This window comes from Oculina patagonica, chromosome 4 (genome assembly GCF_052425735.1).
Source record: "Oculina patagonica isolate OP01 chromosome 4, crgOcupat, whole genome shotgun sequence".
In the NCBI taxonomy this organism is placed as follows: domain Eukaryota; kingdom Metazoa; phylum Cnidaria; class Anthozoa; order Scleractinia; family Oculinidae; genus Oculina; species Oculina patagonica.
This window is the reverse complement of record NC_135761.1, coordinates 3786045-3799315: the sequence shown is the minus strand read 5'-3', so window position 1 is coordinate 3799315 and position 13271 is coordinate 3786045. Positions and strand designations below refer to the sequence as shown.

At 39.3% G+C, this 13271-nt stretch overlaps 1 protein-coding gene across 1 annotated transcript; it reads right to left on the bottom strand.

Moving 5' to 3' along the window:
* Positions 1-6594: 6594 nt before the first annotated feature.
* On the bottom strand, positions 6595-8642 carry LOC144652110 (uncharacterized). Its single transcript, XM_078512141.1, has one exon. The coding sequence runs from the start codon at positions 8316-8318 to the stop codon at positions 7446-7448; it is 873 nt and encodes a 290-aa protein (XP_078368267.1). The 5' UTR covers positions 8319-8642; the 3' UTR covers positions 6595-7445.
* Positions 8643-13271: the final 4629 nt, after the last annotated feature.

Below are 13271 nucleotides of genomic sequence, written 5' to 3'. Positions count from 1 at the left end.
AGAATTGTAAGCTGACTGTGAATATTCTTGGTAAAACTAGAACAATGGTGCGAAAGTCTTAAACTTGTACAGTATTTCCCATTTCTTAAATCTTCCTTTATAGGGTTAATGTATTATGTTTTTCTTTTGGTTTGCAAGGGCTTCTGTGTAAATATGTAAATAACGCCAAATACCTTCACTGTAAATGGAAAAGGTATAGTTTTGAGATTAAGGGGGAAAGAAATATCGAAGAATTCGAAATAGTAAATGTTCACAGCGTTGTCAGTATAACCCGACCTAGCCACAGCTTTGACTGTTGGGTGCTTCGATCTGTTATACAACAACAACAACAACAAACCTTTATTTACCGTGGGTTTAGCCAATGCTTGTGGGGTCGTGTTACTAATAACAAAATACTAATAAACTAATAGATTTCTCAACTTCTTATTCTAAATTGGATCGTTCTACTTAATATTAATTCATCAATCAGTAACATTTAGTCATTGTATGCCTAGGGAGCGACTGAACGATGACTACAACCGATTGACTACAATGTTAGACAAACGGTTCTTGGAACACAAGTCAAAAAATAAAAACAAGCGCTATGCAAGGTAAAAAAAAAAAGCATTGGTGAGAAAGTCTAAAACTTGTACAGTGCTTCGATCTTACTTCCTGGATTAGAGCGGTTTTCACTTGAGTGTCGAAAGTAAATTGCGTTTGCTTTGGTTTTGCATTACTACGCTTAGTGATTGGCTTAAAGATCTCGCGCCACTTTCTCAGCCAATCAGAACTAAAACCAAAACCAATCGTGACTCGCTCGCACACGTCTTCCCGCGCTTCGTGCCAGTTACATGTATTTGCTTCGAGTTTTGATTGGTTCACTAGATTGTCTGTGTCCAATGTGATTGGCCAAAGTAATTACTTTGGTTTTGGTTTAACGACAATCAATTGAAAGCTGCTCCATTGCAAGGGCATGTATGTAACATCATCTATGTATATAACATTGTAAAAATGAATTGTAATTAAAAAAAAGTGTGAGAAAGCCAAGGTCAGTAAAACTCATTATTTACTGACCAGGCAACCAAGGGTGGCCCAGGATATTATTAATAAACATAATACTTGTCAAAGGTCCTTAGGCCAAACAAAAAATATATGTGTTCAGCGACTTAAGACTGGCCAGAAGCATATATGATATGCTTCTGGACTGGCTAAATAACTATTTAGAAGTCTACCTGCATTCCCCTTTCTGTCCCTCCCCACCCTCCAAAAAAAAAGCCCCCTCACTCCCAGCCCCCATCCCGTGCAAAAAAAAATCAATTTTGGAAAGAGAAACTCAGGCTGACTAGTTTGGGAAGAAGGGAGGGCAATAAGGTCTAGAAGAGTCGTCGTGAAATTTACAAGTGCGTATTCGGAAAATAAACCACTCACATTTGATCAGAAGAACACGCCATTCGTGATATGTGCCCTTTTCTTTAGGGGCCGCTTTGGTAACTTGAGATCATGCCCGCCCTCCCTACTTATCACTGCTGATCGCAGGTTACCGCTTTGGTAGACTCATGCACATTCTCGTCCCCACAGCCCTTTCGTTTCTCTTAGCCGGCTTGGCATAAGAAAACGAATTTTTTTGATTGGCAGTTTGGAACAAAGAATTCCTAAACGGAAGTCGAAAACGTAACGACTCTCTAATACATTCTTTTGAAACGTCATGACTGCATACATGAAGACCGGAAGTCCTAGAATCTGGGACTGGAAATTCTGTGTCGCCAGAACCCTTCGTTTTCTCGTGCCAAGGCCCAGCCGGCTAAGAGAAACGAAAGGGCTATGGGGACGAGAATGACTCATGCACCTAAAAATAAATCTCTTCTAACTTCTAAGTGCAAAATCATTGGCAATAAAAACAAATTGCGCTGCGAGACAGTGTAACTTATTTGCATTCTCGAAAGACACTCTAGGATAGGAGTCTGAGAAACAGAAATCTTGCCTAGAGGAAACTGGAATAATTTTCTTTTTCTCGTTTCCAGACTTATTTAATGGTCACATGCCAGCCTTGGGTTTTTCTCTGCCGATTTCAAACTTGCAAATGTTTTTTTTTTTTTTATTAGAGACTGGTCTATATAAAAATATAAGAGTTTCACTAGTTTCCATCCACTTCAAAGTTATATCGACGTTACTTGATCATGGGTGAGGGTTTGACGACAAAGAAAGTAATAGTCAGGCGGTAAAGCGAAAACAAGAAACAAAGCATTTTATTAACAAAACTAAGCAAGGCGTCTGCAAAATATAAAGAGATAATTTTTTTAGCATGGTTATTACAGCTTAAACCTCTAATTAATAGCCTATCTATTCCCAAACGAGAGAACTGGAGACGAAGCTGTAATTTTAACGAATGCTTAAAAGCTGTTTGATTTCTCTTAATAAGAGATTAGCAGGAAACTGGCTCCTCCAAAATTGGAAGTTTCTGGATGCAAGACGATTTCAAACATTAAAATATGCAAAAAAGAAGGGAAAAAACGTTTGTATGGATTGTAAAGAGCGTCTATCCAAAAGAAAGTTGGTAGCTATTTTCCGACATACCCCAAGCCGGCACGGTTGCTTGTGGCATCGGTATAATCTTTATTAGAAAGTGTTACTTTTAAGATTCGTTGCCAGTTTTCTCCTCGTTTGGGGGTAGGCCTTATTGTTGTGACGCGACAAAGGCCTATAACTAGCCATGCAAATTAGAGTAATTATTTTCCGAACGGACCTCCCGTTAAGCGCGCCATGTTACCATGCCAACCTTGAGAAACCAAACAGCTCCCGGTTCTCATTATCCAATCAAAACCAAGCACGAGCGCTTACGAGTGATTCGATTGAAACGCAAGCATGACGTCATGTTGCTTAGCAACTGGTTGTGGAAACCCCCAGTGCCTCGGTCAATTCTCGGAAAGTGGCCATCACACTGGCATTTTTTTACGCCGTTTGTACGTTAGGTCCGACGGAAAAAAAATAAAGTAATTAAGTAACAATTTATAGAAGGGACCTTTAGATAGCAGCACGAGAACGAGTACGAGATTGAGTATGAGTACGACTTTTAATTCAGTTACGTTCCCAGAGCCCTCACCCCCCCTGAGACTAACCAGTTGGTAAAGAGACTACCGGTACGATATTGGAGTGAAACGTGGTCATCAAAAGCATAAGCACTAGGTTTAAAAGTCGTACATGCACTCAATCTCCTACTTGTACTGCTAACTCCAATCTAAAATGATATACTCCATCATAATGAAGCTGAAAGTTTAGAATGTCATTTACATTTCTTTCACTGCATTTTTAAGACCTAATCACTGACAAGGCAAGCAAGAAATGCAAGTGGCAGACGTTATTTTTCATCTAATAAGTAATTAAAAGTAAATAGCTAAAAATTAATAGCTAATAATTGTTATTTCTTGTTTATTTAATCAATAGCTAATATTGAAACCCATAAGTAAGGGAAGACTTTTGTTTCTGTAACTAGTGGTCAAACGTTCAGGTCAAACTAAGAATATGTCATTACTTGAATAGGTTACCTGACTACTTAAGCTACTGACTGGAGACACGTTAAATAGATCCTGAGTTTCTGAAAGCGCTTGTGCAAAAATAGTTCTCTGTATAACAAAATATATAATGTACAGTTTTTACACTTTTTAAGTAGCTAGGAATACTAGTAAGCCCGATCGAGTTAATCGAAGAGCTAATTAATCTAACACCTTTAAAAACCATAAATGCAGCGAATGCCAATCTGTTCCAGGCGTTCGGTATGTCAAGGAGCAGCAAACCCCTCGCCACCAACAATCTGGCTTTCTCGCCCCAAATCCCTCGCTATTTACCACTCGCCGTTCTTCGAGCTTATCCTGTTTTTTTGCGCTTTTCCCTAACTAACCGAACGCCTGGAACAGGCTACAATATGTTAATACCAGTTGCGGAGTTAGAGCAGTTTTCAATTAAGTGTCGTAAAACCAAAACCAAAGTAATTACTCTGGCCAATCACAAAGGACACAGACAATCCAGTGAACTAATCAAAACTCGAAGCAAATACATGTAGCCGGCACGAAGCGCGGGAAAACGTGCGCGAGCGAGTCACGATTGGTTTTGGTTTTACTCCTGATTGGCTGAGAAAGTGGCGCGAGATTTTTAAGCCAATCACAAAGCGTAATAATGCAAAACCAAAGCAAACGCAATTTACTTTCGACACTCAAGTGATATATAGCAATCAAAACAACAAATGTTAAAAAGCCCCTGTCAAAATTTGGAAGCATAGCAGGGCCGTAACTAACGAGAGGCAAGACAAGGCACTTGTCTAAATTTTTACCCAAAATTAAAAACAAAATATGTTTTGTTGGGAAAATAATCCCCAGTTGAACAAAATTGATTTTTTTCAAGAAGTACCTCATGAAAAATGTCTCTGGAGGAGATTCATAGCTTCTAGATTTTAAAATTTTCTGGAGGCATGCCCCCAGAACCCCCTAGCAAAGTCTTTGGCAAAGGACTGGTTACGGCCCTGAGTTAAAACCGTGTAAAAAAAATCAGAACTCAAAACAAAAGCGTGCCAGATGCGGGGAAAGTTACGCCCCGGGAGAGTCAAGCATGTTTTCGTGGTTGCACTTACCTGACTGGCTACGATTGGTTAGAAAGTTTCTCGCTACACTAATGACAAAGAGCTTAACAAACACAAAGGCAAGGCCAAGACATAGCTGCAAAAATATCCTTATTTTAGAATTCATATATATCGGTTAATACTATTATTCTATTTACAGAAGAATTTTCGAAGAGTTAACCAGAAGAATGTATAAATACAGACTGAACAGTTAAAAGTGAGAACAAATTGCAGGGGTTTTTTTTCTGAGATACATTTAAGGTTTTTAAGGGAATAAGAATTTCATCTATCTCTACTGTTAATTTTTTATACACTAAAATTAATTCTACCTCCGATATTTGCTTATTCCTTCCAATGTCACTTCTCCAAGAATACTGATGAAATAGCCGGTTTTGTGCCGAACTTGGATAACTTTATACGTAAAATGGTTTGAAAAGTCATGCTTAAATCTGTTACATAAAACCCAATTTATTCTTGAAATTTGACATGACGTGACGCTACCGTGACCAAGTCAATTTTTGCACTTGACGATATTTCGCAATGCGACTAATATAACTATAAACCATAGCAAATGGCAATAAAATTGTCGCTTTTGCTTGTTCTGAAAAGTTATTTCGAATCTGGATGAGATCACATTATAATGAGCCTGTATAGAGGACTGGGGAGAGGAAATATCAAGTACCATGAACCCCTGGGGCCCAAGTGCATACCAGTCCTCCTCTGTTTTAAAAGATGTGTGGTAACACACACGGTTTCTAAAGCGTCTCTAATACCTAATACGTTTTAAATACTTGAAATAAAACACATGCATTATATCTTACAAAAATAAAGCTTAAACTTTGTTGAAAGCCTCCATCCATATCTATTTCATTTCTAATACACTGACTATTCGTGTTCCAAAGTTCACGAACTTTCAACCAATTAATTCTCTCAGTAAGCGGCAAAATTTTGGCAAAAAAAAGCTAGAAATTTATTAACTTAAATTGTTTTTGTTAACTTTAATTTATAACATCGTTCCAATAAAATGCATTTGCGCGGGCGTTGTAAATTCTTCACTCAACGTGGCACGATAGCCAACACTGCATGGATCAAATTTCTTCCCCATCATCTTAGACAGATTCATATCACTGCTTTCAGAAGCTCTGTTGTTTCTTCTACAATAAAATACTTTGAAAGAGTGTCTGTTATACTCTGGCGGTTTGCGGGTTAAGTCAATTTTAGCAATCTTCGCTAGTAAAGAAAATCTAGATGGAGCTGATCTGAAAGCGTTTCTTTTTATAAAGATAAAACATTATACAAAGTCGAATATAGATTTTATTTCAGCTGGACTTGAAAACTGAATCTTGGCAGAAAATCCAAGACTCAGAACGCAATCCTCAATCTTTCGATCGGTCTTTAGGCAGTAAACCAATTTTCTACAACTTATCGTAATATTTAGCCATATGAATACTAAACCAGATTAAAGCTAGACTATAAAGAAGAGGGGTTATTGCTATATAGCTGTAACTGGTAGCGAAAATGAATCTGGGTGGAACGTAATGTTCCGTGACACGAGTCAGAACTAAAGTACTAGATGGCCCTGAAGCGACTGCTTGCTGGGAAAACCTTGTCATTAAAAGTTCTTAGCGTTTATACGGTATCAGTACGCCTTTGCAGTTCAAGACAATAAGTAGGAATTACTGATAAATGATTCTGAATTCTGGCGTAAACTTAATTGTTATCCGAATAGTTTTATGAAGAGGATTCGTCAACAGAAACGTTTAATGTGTTGTTTGTATAGGATAATAAACCGCCGTTGTTAAGGAAAAATATTTAAAAAACTGTCAAAAGAATTGAAAATTACGATTTCATTTATTCAACAGTTTGGTTTAATTGGGCCAAAAAAGCACTAGTTTTACGCTTAGAAAAGCAATTGCTCAGAAATAAATTTCTAAAGGTAAAACTGGTTTACACCGCCTTAGTAGTTGCTTAACTATAATTCTGTAAGTTGAATTCATCAAAAAAAAAATCGACTAAAACACATTAAGGACCTTGAGCTTCCCTCAAGCGAAAATTAAAGTACTTGAATAGAACTGGTGGATCGAAGCTACCCTGACAAAAGTGTGAACACAGACAAGTGAAAACAGTGAACCATAGTGAACAAAGGATCTGGTGAAAAGTGTAAACATAGAATTTGTTTTGGAAGAATAGCTAAGCAAGGTACATGAATGGAGAGCAAGTTAAACACACCAGTGACATGTCAACCGCTTCAACGAACAACAGGTGACAAGCGAAGCTACGAAAAGAAAAACAGAATTAAAAAAAATAGACCTTAAATTCGGAACTTAATCCGTCACAAAAATAAAGAAAAACTATTTTCGGAAAGAAACATACAAATAATGAAGTTTTTTCTTTAAATATAGACTTACAAGGGTTTGAACTGAGTAGCTTAATTAATCACAGTTATTGAAAGGGAAGGAAATAAAATTAAACAACAAATTGATTTGACAAGGGTTAAGTGAAAATTACATTAGGTTAAACTGAGTTCCTCTCGAAATTAAATGTTTATCCTCCCAGATATATTTATGGGCACCAAAAAAGTATAAATAGCATTAAATTGGTCTAACAGTAAAGGGAAATTAAGTTTTTAAGCTAATGCCATAGCGGTAATACACAACGCACTCTCGACTGGTTATTAGACAAAGGAAGAAATCGGCTAACCGGAAAGATGATCCTAATGTTGTTTTAAAGGACAAACCAGGCGCAGATCCGTTATCTAAAGAGTATAACGAAAAATTATAACGCCGGCTAAAAATAAAGTTAAAAGATAAATATATGAATTAAAAGAAAAAATATCTGATTTATAATTACCGCTGTTTCACATGTCCGAGAAATCTATAGAGGGACAAGTTTGATCCGCGTCGTACACCAAGTAGTCATCAAACGTTGGCGTCTCCGGCAAAGACGACGCCGAAACGCCAAGGACGCACGTCGAAATCACGGGTTCGTCTTTGCATCTCGCGCTGTAGATCACTTCAGGGATTGCACGCCATGAGCTTGTGTTATTACTGGCGCTGTTGCTGTACTGCGGAGAGAAGTCTTCGTGCTGCTCCCTGTAGTTCAACTCTTGTGTTATATCGGGTACTTCCCAAGTGAGACTGCTCTGTAAAGCACTGTCATGAAAGCCGGTCTCTAGTTTATTAGGAGGCGTGCGAGGGGGTGTAAATTCCGGCATGCCGGCTTGATGCTCTCTTGTTACGGGCGGGAACTGTAGCTTCGGGGGAGTTCGGGGACGGGGAATATCTACCATTAACTGCGAATGTTGGCTCGGGCCGGGAGTCGAATAGCATTGTAACAGGGCTGGCGGTGGGCCCGGAGGAATATCAGAACAAGATGAGGATTCGTAACTGTCGCTTCCGTGTTGTACCACAGGCGACAAGATCTCCGCAGAAGACATGGTCATCATCTCCTGAAGGCCATCGTTATTGTACGTCTTCTCTTTAATTCTTGACTGAAATTGGCGGATTTTTTTTCTGGCCAGAACTTGAATGTGGCTTGCGACTTGTTTACGAGTTCGAACTTTGCCAGTTTTCATCAGAATGTATCTCGCAATAAGCTCATTCCTGCCGTACATCTTGTCCTTTGTCGACAACATGATCTTTTGTCTTCCACACGGCGGGTAGATCGCGAGCGCCTCTTGAAAACTTGTCTCGATTTCGCCTGTCCATAATCCCTCTGCTTCACCAGACATATCTATCGACAGCTAAAGAGACGGCCGTGTTCTTAAAACGTCCGTTTTTGACACTGCCGGTTGTCTCGTCTTTCTAAAACGTTTTTCTTTGACATAGACTGTAACACTTCACAAAACACGAAACGCTTTGATTTTTGTATTCGCAAGTCCCTCGTGTTGCCGTGCAATTCAACTGGGGATTATTGAGCAAAGCCAAGCAGACGTATTCCGGCGAGAGGCTGACAGGCTATCCTTTCACTACTACACTACTAAAATGGACAGCCCGTCTTTACGTACTAACGGACGCTATGTCGCTTCTCTTTTGCCTAACTCTATTTGACCAAAACCTTATAGTACTCATTGTATATAGCGGTGGGTGCATCCATTATTAATTGGTCTCTGAAGAGCGCTCAGCTTTAATCATTAATGCTCTTATGTAGTTAAAGGGCTAAAAGTTTGCTTGAAGTACTGCAGAAAGCAAAGCAATCGTAAGCAAATAACACGAAATCTGACTGCATTTATTGGGAGTGGATTTTCCAGCATTGTGCTGTTTGATGATGTTTGATGCTTTTGGCCCTAACGTTATTCACTACGGGTTGCGAAGATTTGAAAAGTGGTTTTGATTTGAGCCTTTTATCCGTCCCAACTCCAGATTTATTAAAAGATTTCCTTAGTTGAACAACTCTGCTCTTATGCGCTCATTGGCATGTTTGCTTCTCGAAATGGGGGCAACGAAGGAACACTCGTCTGAATGCAAACGTTCCGGGCCGCTTAAACACCAGCAAGGACCTCCTGTTCGCGGTATAATTAGCACCCCGTTCAATTTTTCGCTTCGTTAGCTTTTTAAACACACAATACAGGTAAAGTCGTTAATTAGTCACGAGTTAAGAGTCCTCGCTTGATCTCTGATCGTACCGGTTGTTTGCACTCGCTGGATACACTAAGTAGAGCTTACCACTTGATACACAACAAATGTCAAACAATTTTAAAACGTCCGGCGGAAAAAGAGGTTGAGCGATTAACGAATCTAGCTAGTAGCTCTAATTAAAGTACCCTTACATATTGAACTAGCTCGATGTCTTCATGTTGTTTGTTTTGGGTCCGTACTCCGGGTTCTCGATTTTCCTATCCCCTTTTCTGATTCTAACATTTCCGCTTTCCAATTCGACCTGCATTTGGTATACCCCATGAAAACCAGCTACACAAGTGGTCTGGTTTTCCCCTCTAAAATAGCTTGGGTTTTTTCTTTCTTTCTTTCTTTCTTTCTTTATTTTTATTTAACCGTAAAATACTGAATCAGATTTTACTTATTTTCCATCGTTCATGTATTTTGGTAACTTGTATTCCAACCTGTCAACCCAGTTTGTAAACAAAGACTTTTGTTTCATTCAAAAACTTCTGATATCTTTATTTTGGAAAATACAACTTCAAGGGGTTTCTGATTGGTTAGAAGCTGTGCAATACCGGGTGATACCACCCACTGCTTTTCTTGTCTCTTCTTCACTTATCCCCTAACTGAAAAAATAATGTTATTGTCTACCCCTGGCCTCTTTTCCCTCTAAACGTTGTCATCACAACGCCATCGCTTTGACCTGTTTCTGAATGTAAAGAGCGTGCGTTGACAGTTTCCGTCCTCCAGTGAACTTAAAAGCTAGTTAGGAACACATTCACTTAACGTTGTCACGCATGATTGATGTATTCTTGAAAACTTTCAACAAAGAGCAACGAAGCAGTCAAGGAGATTCAAGCGTTTAAGTACTACTTAACGAACCATTAATATCATCTTTGGGCGAACACGCACCCAGTATATGTCCAAGACGAAAGAAGAACAATGGAAGAGTTATATTGCATTATTTTGTGATCATGAAAACTGTGTTTCACTCCCGGAAGCTTAAATAACTCCCGCTGAGCCGATTGAAAATAATATCGTTTATTTGCTCTTAGGTGCGTTTTATCTTAGCCAGGTGACCATAAAGATAACATTGAGAAATTGACAACCTTGACTAAAAGGTGAAGGTTGTATCGGACCAAAGTATCCCATCTTACCGGAGCTTATCCTGCGATCATGTAGTGCTAACCGACTAGGAGTATTTCTACTCCCCCCTGGACGAGACTCGGCGGCTAGTTCATCGCAGGGATACCCCCAGCATTAATTCGCCGGTACCCATTGTTACACCAAACATAAAATGACAACGCAATGACCCCAACAAGGGCTTGAACCGGACCTCTTGATCTGGAGTCCGAAGCGCTTATCATAAAGCCACCGGGCCTCCCACAAACCTTGACAAAGTGGTAATAAATTCCTTGACGCCGGGTATATACCAGTAACTCCTCAAGGCACGTAAACAGCTTTCTTGTGTGAACATGCCTGTTAATTTCCCACCGAGAGTCAAGCAATAGTTTCGTCCGTGGATACAACTGAACCAGTTTAAAAGATAAAGGGAAGGTTCTGACTCTGTCCGGTGAAATTCCCTCGCGGCTCGCTCCAAATTCCTCGCGGCTCCGCGGTTCCCTCTCTTTGCCGTTCGCCGGCCCGTCTCAAAGCAAGACACTCGCACTCGAATCCCGTCAGCTACGAAAAAAAAAAACACAAAACTACTTCAGGCTAGTGAAACCCTAGTGTGCGACCATTCAAATGAAAGCTACTAAGCAGTGCATCCTTTTCGTTGAAACCCTAGCGTGTGATCATTGAAATTAAAGGTTTCGAGCATTACTTTCATTTGGTACTGTTAATTACACTTTATCAGGAGGTTCTATCCTACTTTTATATGACAGTTTCCGTTGCTTAATTTTCAAAATACAAAAAGAATCCCTATTCCTCAAACCTCCAGGGAAAACGAAAATTTGTTCGAGAAATCGGGGAGCTCGAGAAATCGGATCAATTTAGGTTTCTGGGAAACTGCTCACCTACCCCTCCCCAAACCTAACATTTTGCCCAAAGCGATAAGTAAGGGTTAATGTTAGGTTTGGGGAGGGGTAGGTGAGCAGTTTCCCCAGAAACCTAAATTGATCCGAGAAATCTGGGGTAAAGTTGCAGTGTTCCACTGAGGGACCTATTGTGTTCGCTACCCGTGAAATCCCTACCCCTTAAATATACCCTTAAATATACCTACACCCTGAAAAAGCACCCCTCTCGTGCGGAACCTCCCGTATAGTTTAGTATAGGGAGTACCACTGACGCATTGAAGACAATTGAAAGCCAAAACACGATCCATGGTTTTAAAAACTTAACGTTTAAGGCACAATCACGCAGAGTTTTCGTATAAACCCTTGACTAAAACAAATAACAACAAGAACATTGAGAAGCTTGAGAAGCTTAAAATCGGGCGCTTTGCCTTGAAAGGCAGGGTTCAGTACAGCAGAAACCACGAAGCAGTTACTTAAGTAGCACTCAGTCCGACTGTGTTTGTGTAAGTCACAGGGCTTGCATGAGCTGTATTAGTGTGCATAATATAATATCTAGAACGTTGTCGAGATTGCATTATTACTTAATGGCATGATGGTTTCAATTTATAAATGTATTTCACACAATACAAATAAACGATTGAAGTAGACGACTAGAAAATGTAAAGTTTTAAGACTTAGCAAAGTGCAGTGTATTGGTAATACTGTAAGGTGCGGTTTCACCTGAAGGTCGTGTGCTTTTCGGTATTTTCCAGGCATTGCACTTTGATGGGACAGTACTACAACTGTTTACCGGGGAACTACTATTGTCAAGAAAATGATCACAACTTGTTGATGAATGATTGAACATTTGTTTCATACCATTACTGTAATAGCAATTGATGAAGGCTTTTAGTCCTGAACCAAAGTATAAGGACTGGGAAATACTGAAACCCATTATCAGCCACCTTAAACGGAAATATCTTGTTGGTGTTTCAAGGAATCCAAGGAAACTTCACTCATCCCATGTATCTATGTATTGCGGTATTTTGTAATTTTTTGAGTGATTTTTGGGGATGTTTGGCAGGTGATAGTTTTTTTAAAAGAATTAGTAAAATTTAGACAACTAAGAAATATTGAAAATTTAATGTGAATTTAACATTGGAATTTGAAGTTAGAAATTGGCAGACGGACGCCAAACAGTCCCGTGACATCCTGGAGTGTTTTTGCATGGGGGTCAACTGTGTGATGATGTTTCCATTTTTTTCTTCAATCCCCACTGATAAAGAACTGTTGTTGGTGTTATGTTGGTGTTATCACATGTCAAGCCTTTAACAAGGTATGAAAGAACACAAGGATTTAAATTATTCTGGTGCTCAATTTTTGCGTAACTAAAATTAATGTTACTCAAATTCCTGATGGATTCTGTCTTAAACTGTTACGAGCTTAGTATTTCCAAATTATTGCATGTCAATGTAAGGCAAGACAAGACATGCCTTGGTTCTTATGTAATTCTCTTAAAAACATATAAGATATTGACTATAATTTTGTCTGTGCTATGGCAATTCACAGTGGGGTGGTCTTGATGTGTCTTTAACTTGTGGACTGGACTAGACTAGTAAAACGCGGACTAGTAAAACGCGGACTAGTAAAACGCGGACTTGTAAAACGCCTCTAGACACTTCCTTGGCCACAATCATCTTACGGCTCTCTTCAATACATAATGTCTCAAAAAAACAGTAACCTCAGAAAGAAGTCAGAAGCAAATAAGGTCGAAAGACCGAATTTGAACATATAACGGCAAATGTTCTAATGTCACGAACGTAGGAGTCGTGTAGGCCCGTCACCTTTATTTACCACATACTGCCCCCAAATTAAAACAGTACCCTCAGAAAGAAGTCAGAAGCAAATAAGGTCGAAAGACCGAATTTAAACATTTAACGGCAAATATTCTAATGTCACGAACGTAGGAGTCGTGTAGGCCCGTCATCTTTATTTACCATTGACTGTTGATTTCTGGACGGGCCCCGTTCTACCTCGTGCGAGCAATACAAACGACTGCACTCAACAGACGTCAAGTAGTGGAAAGAA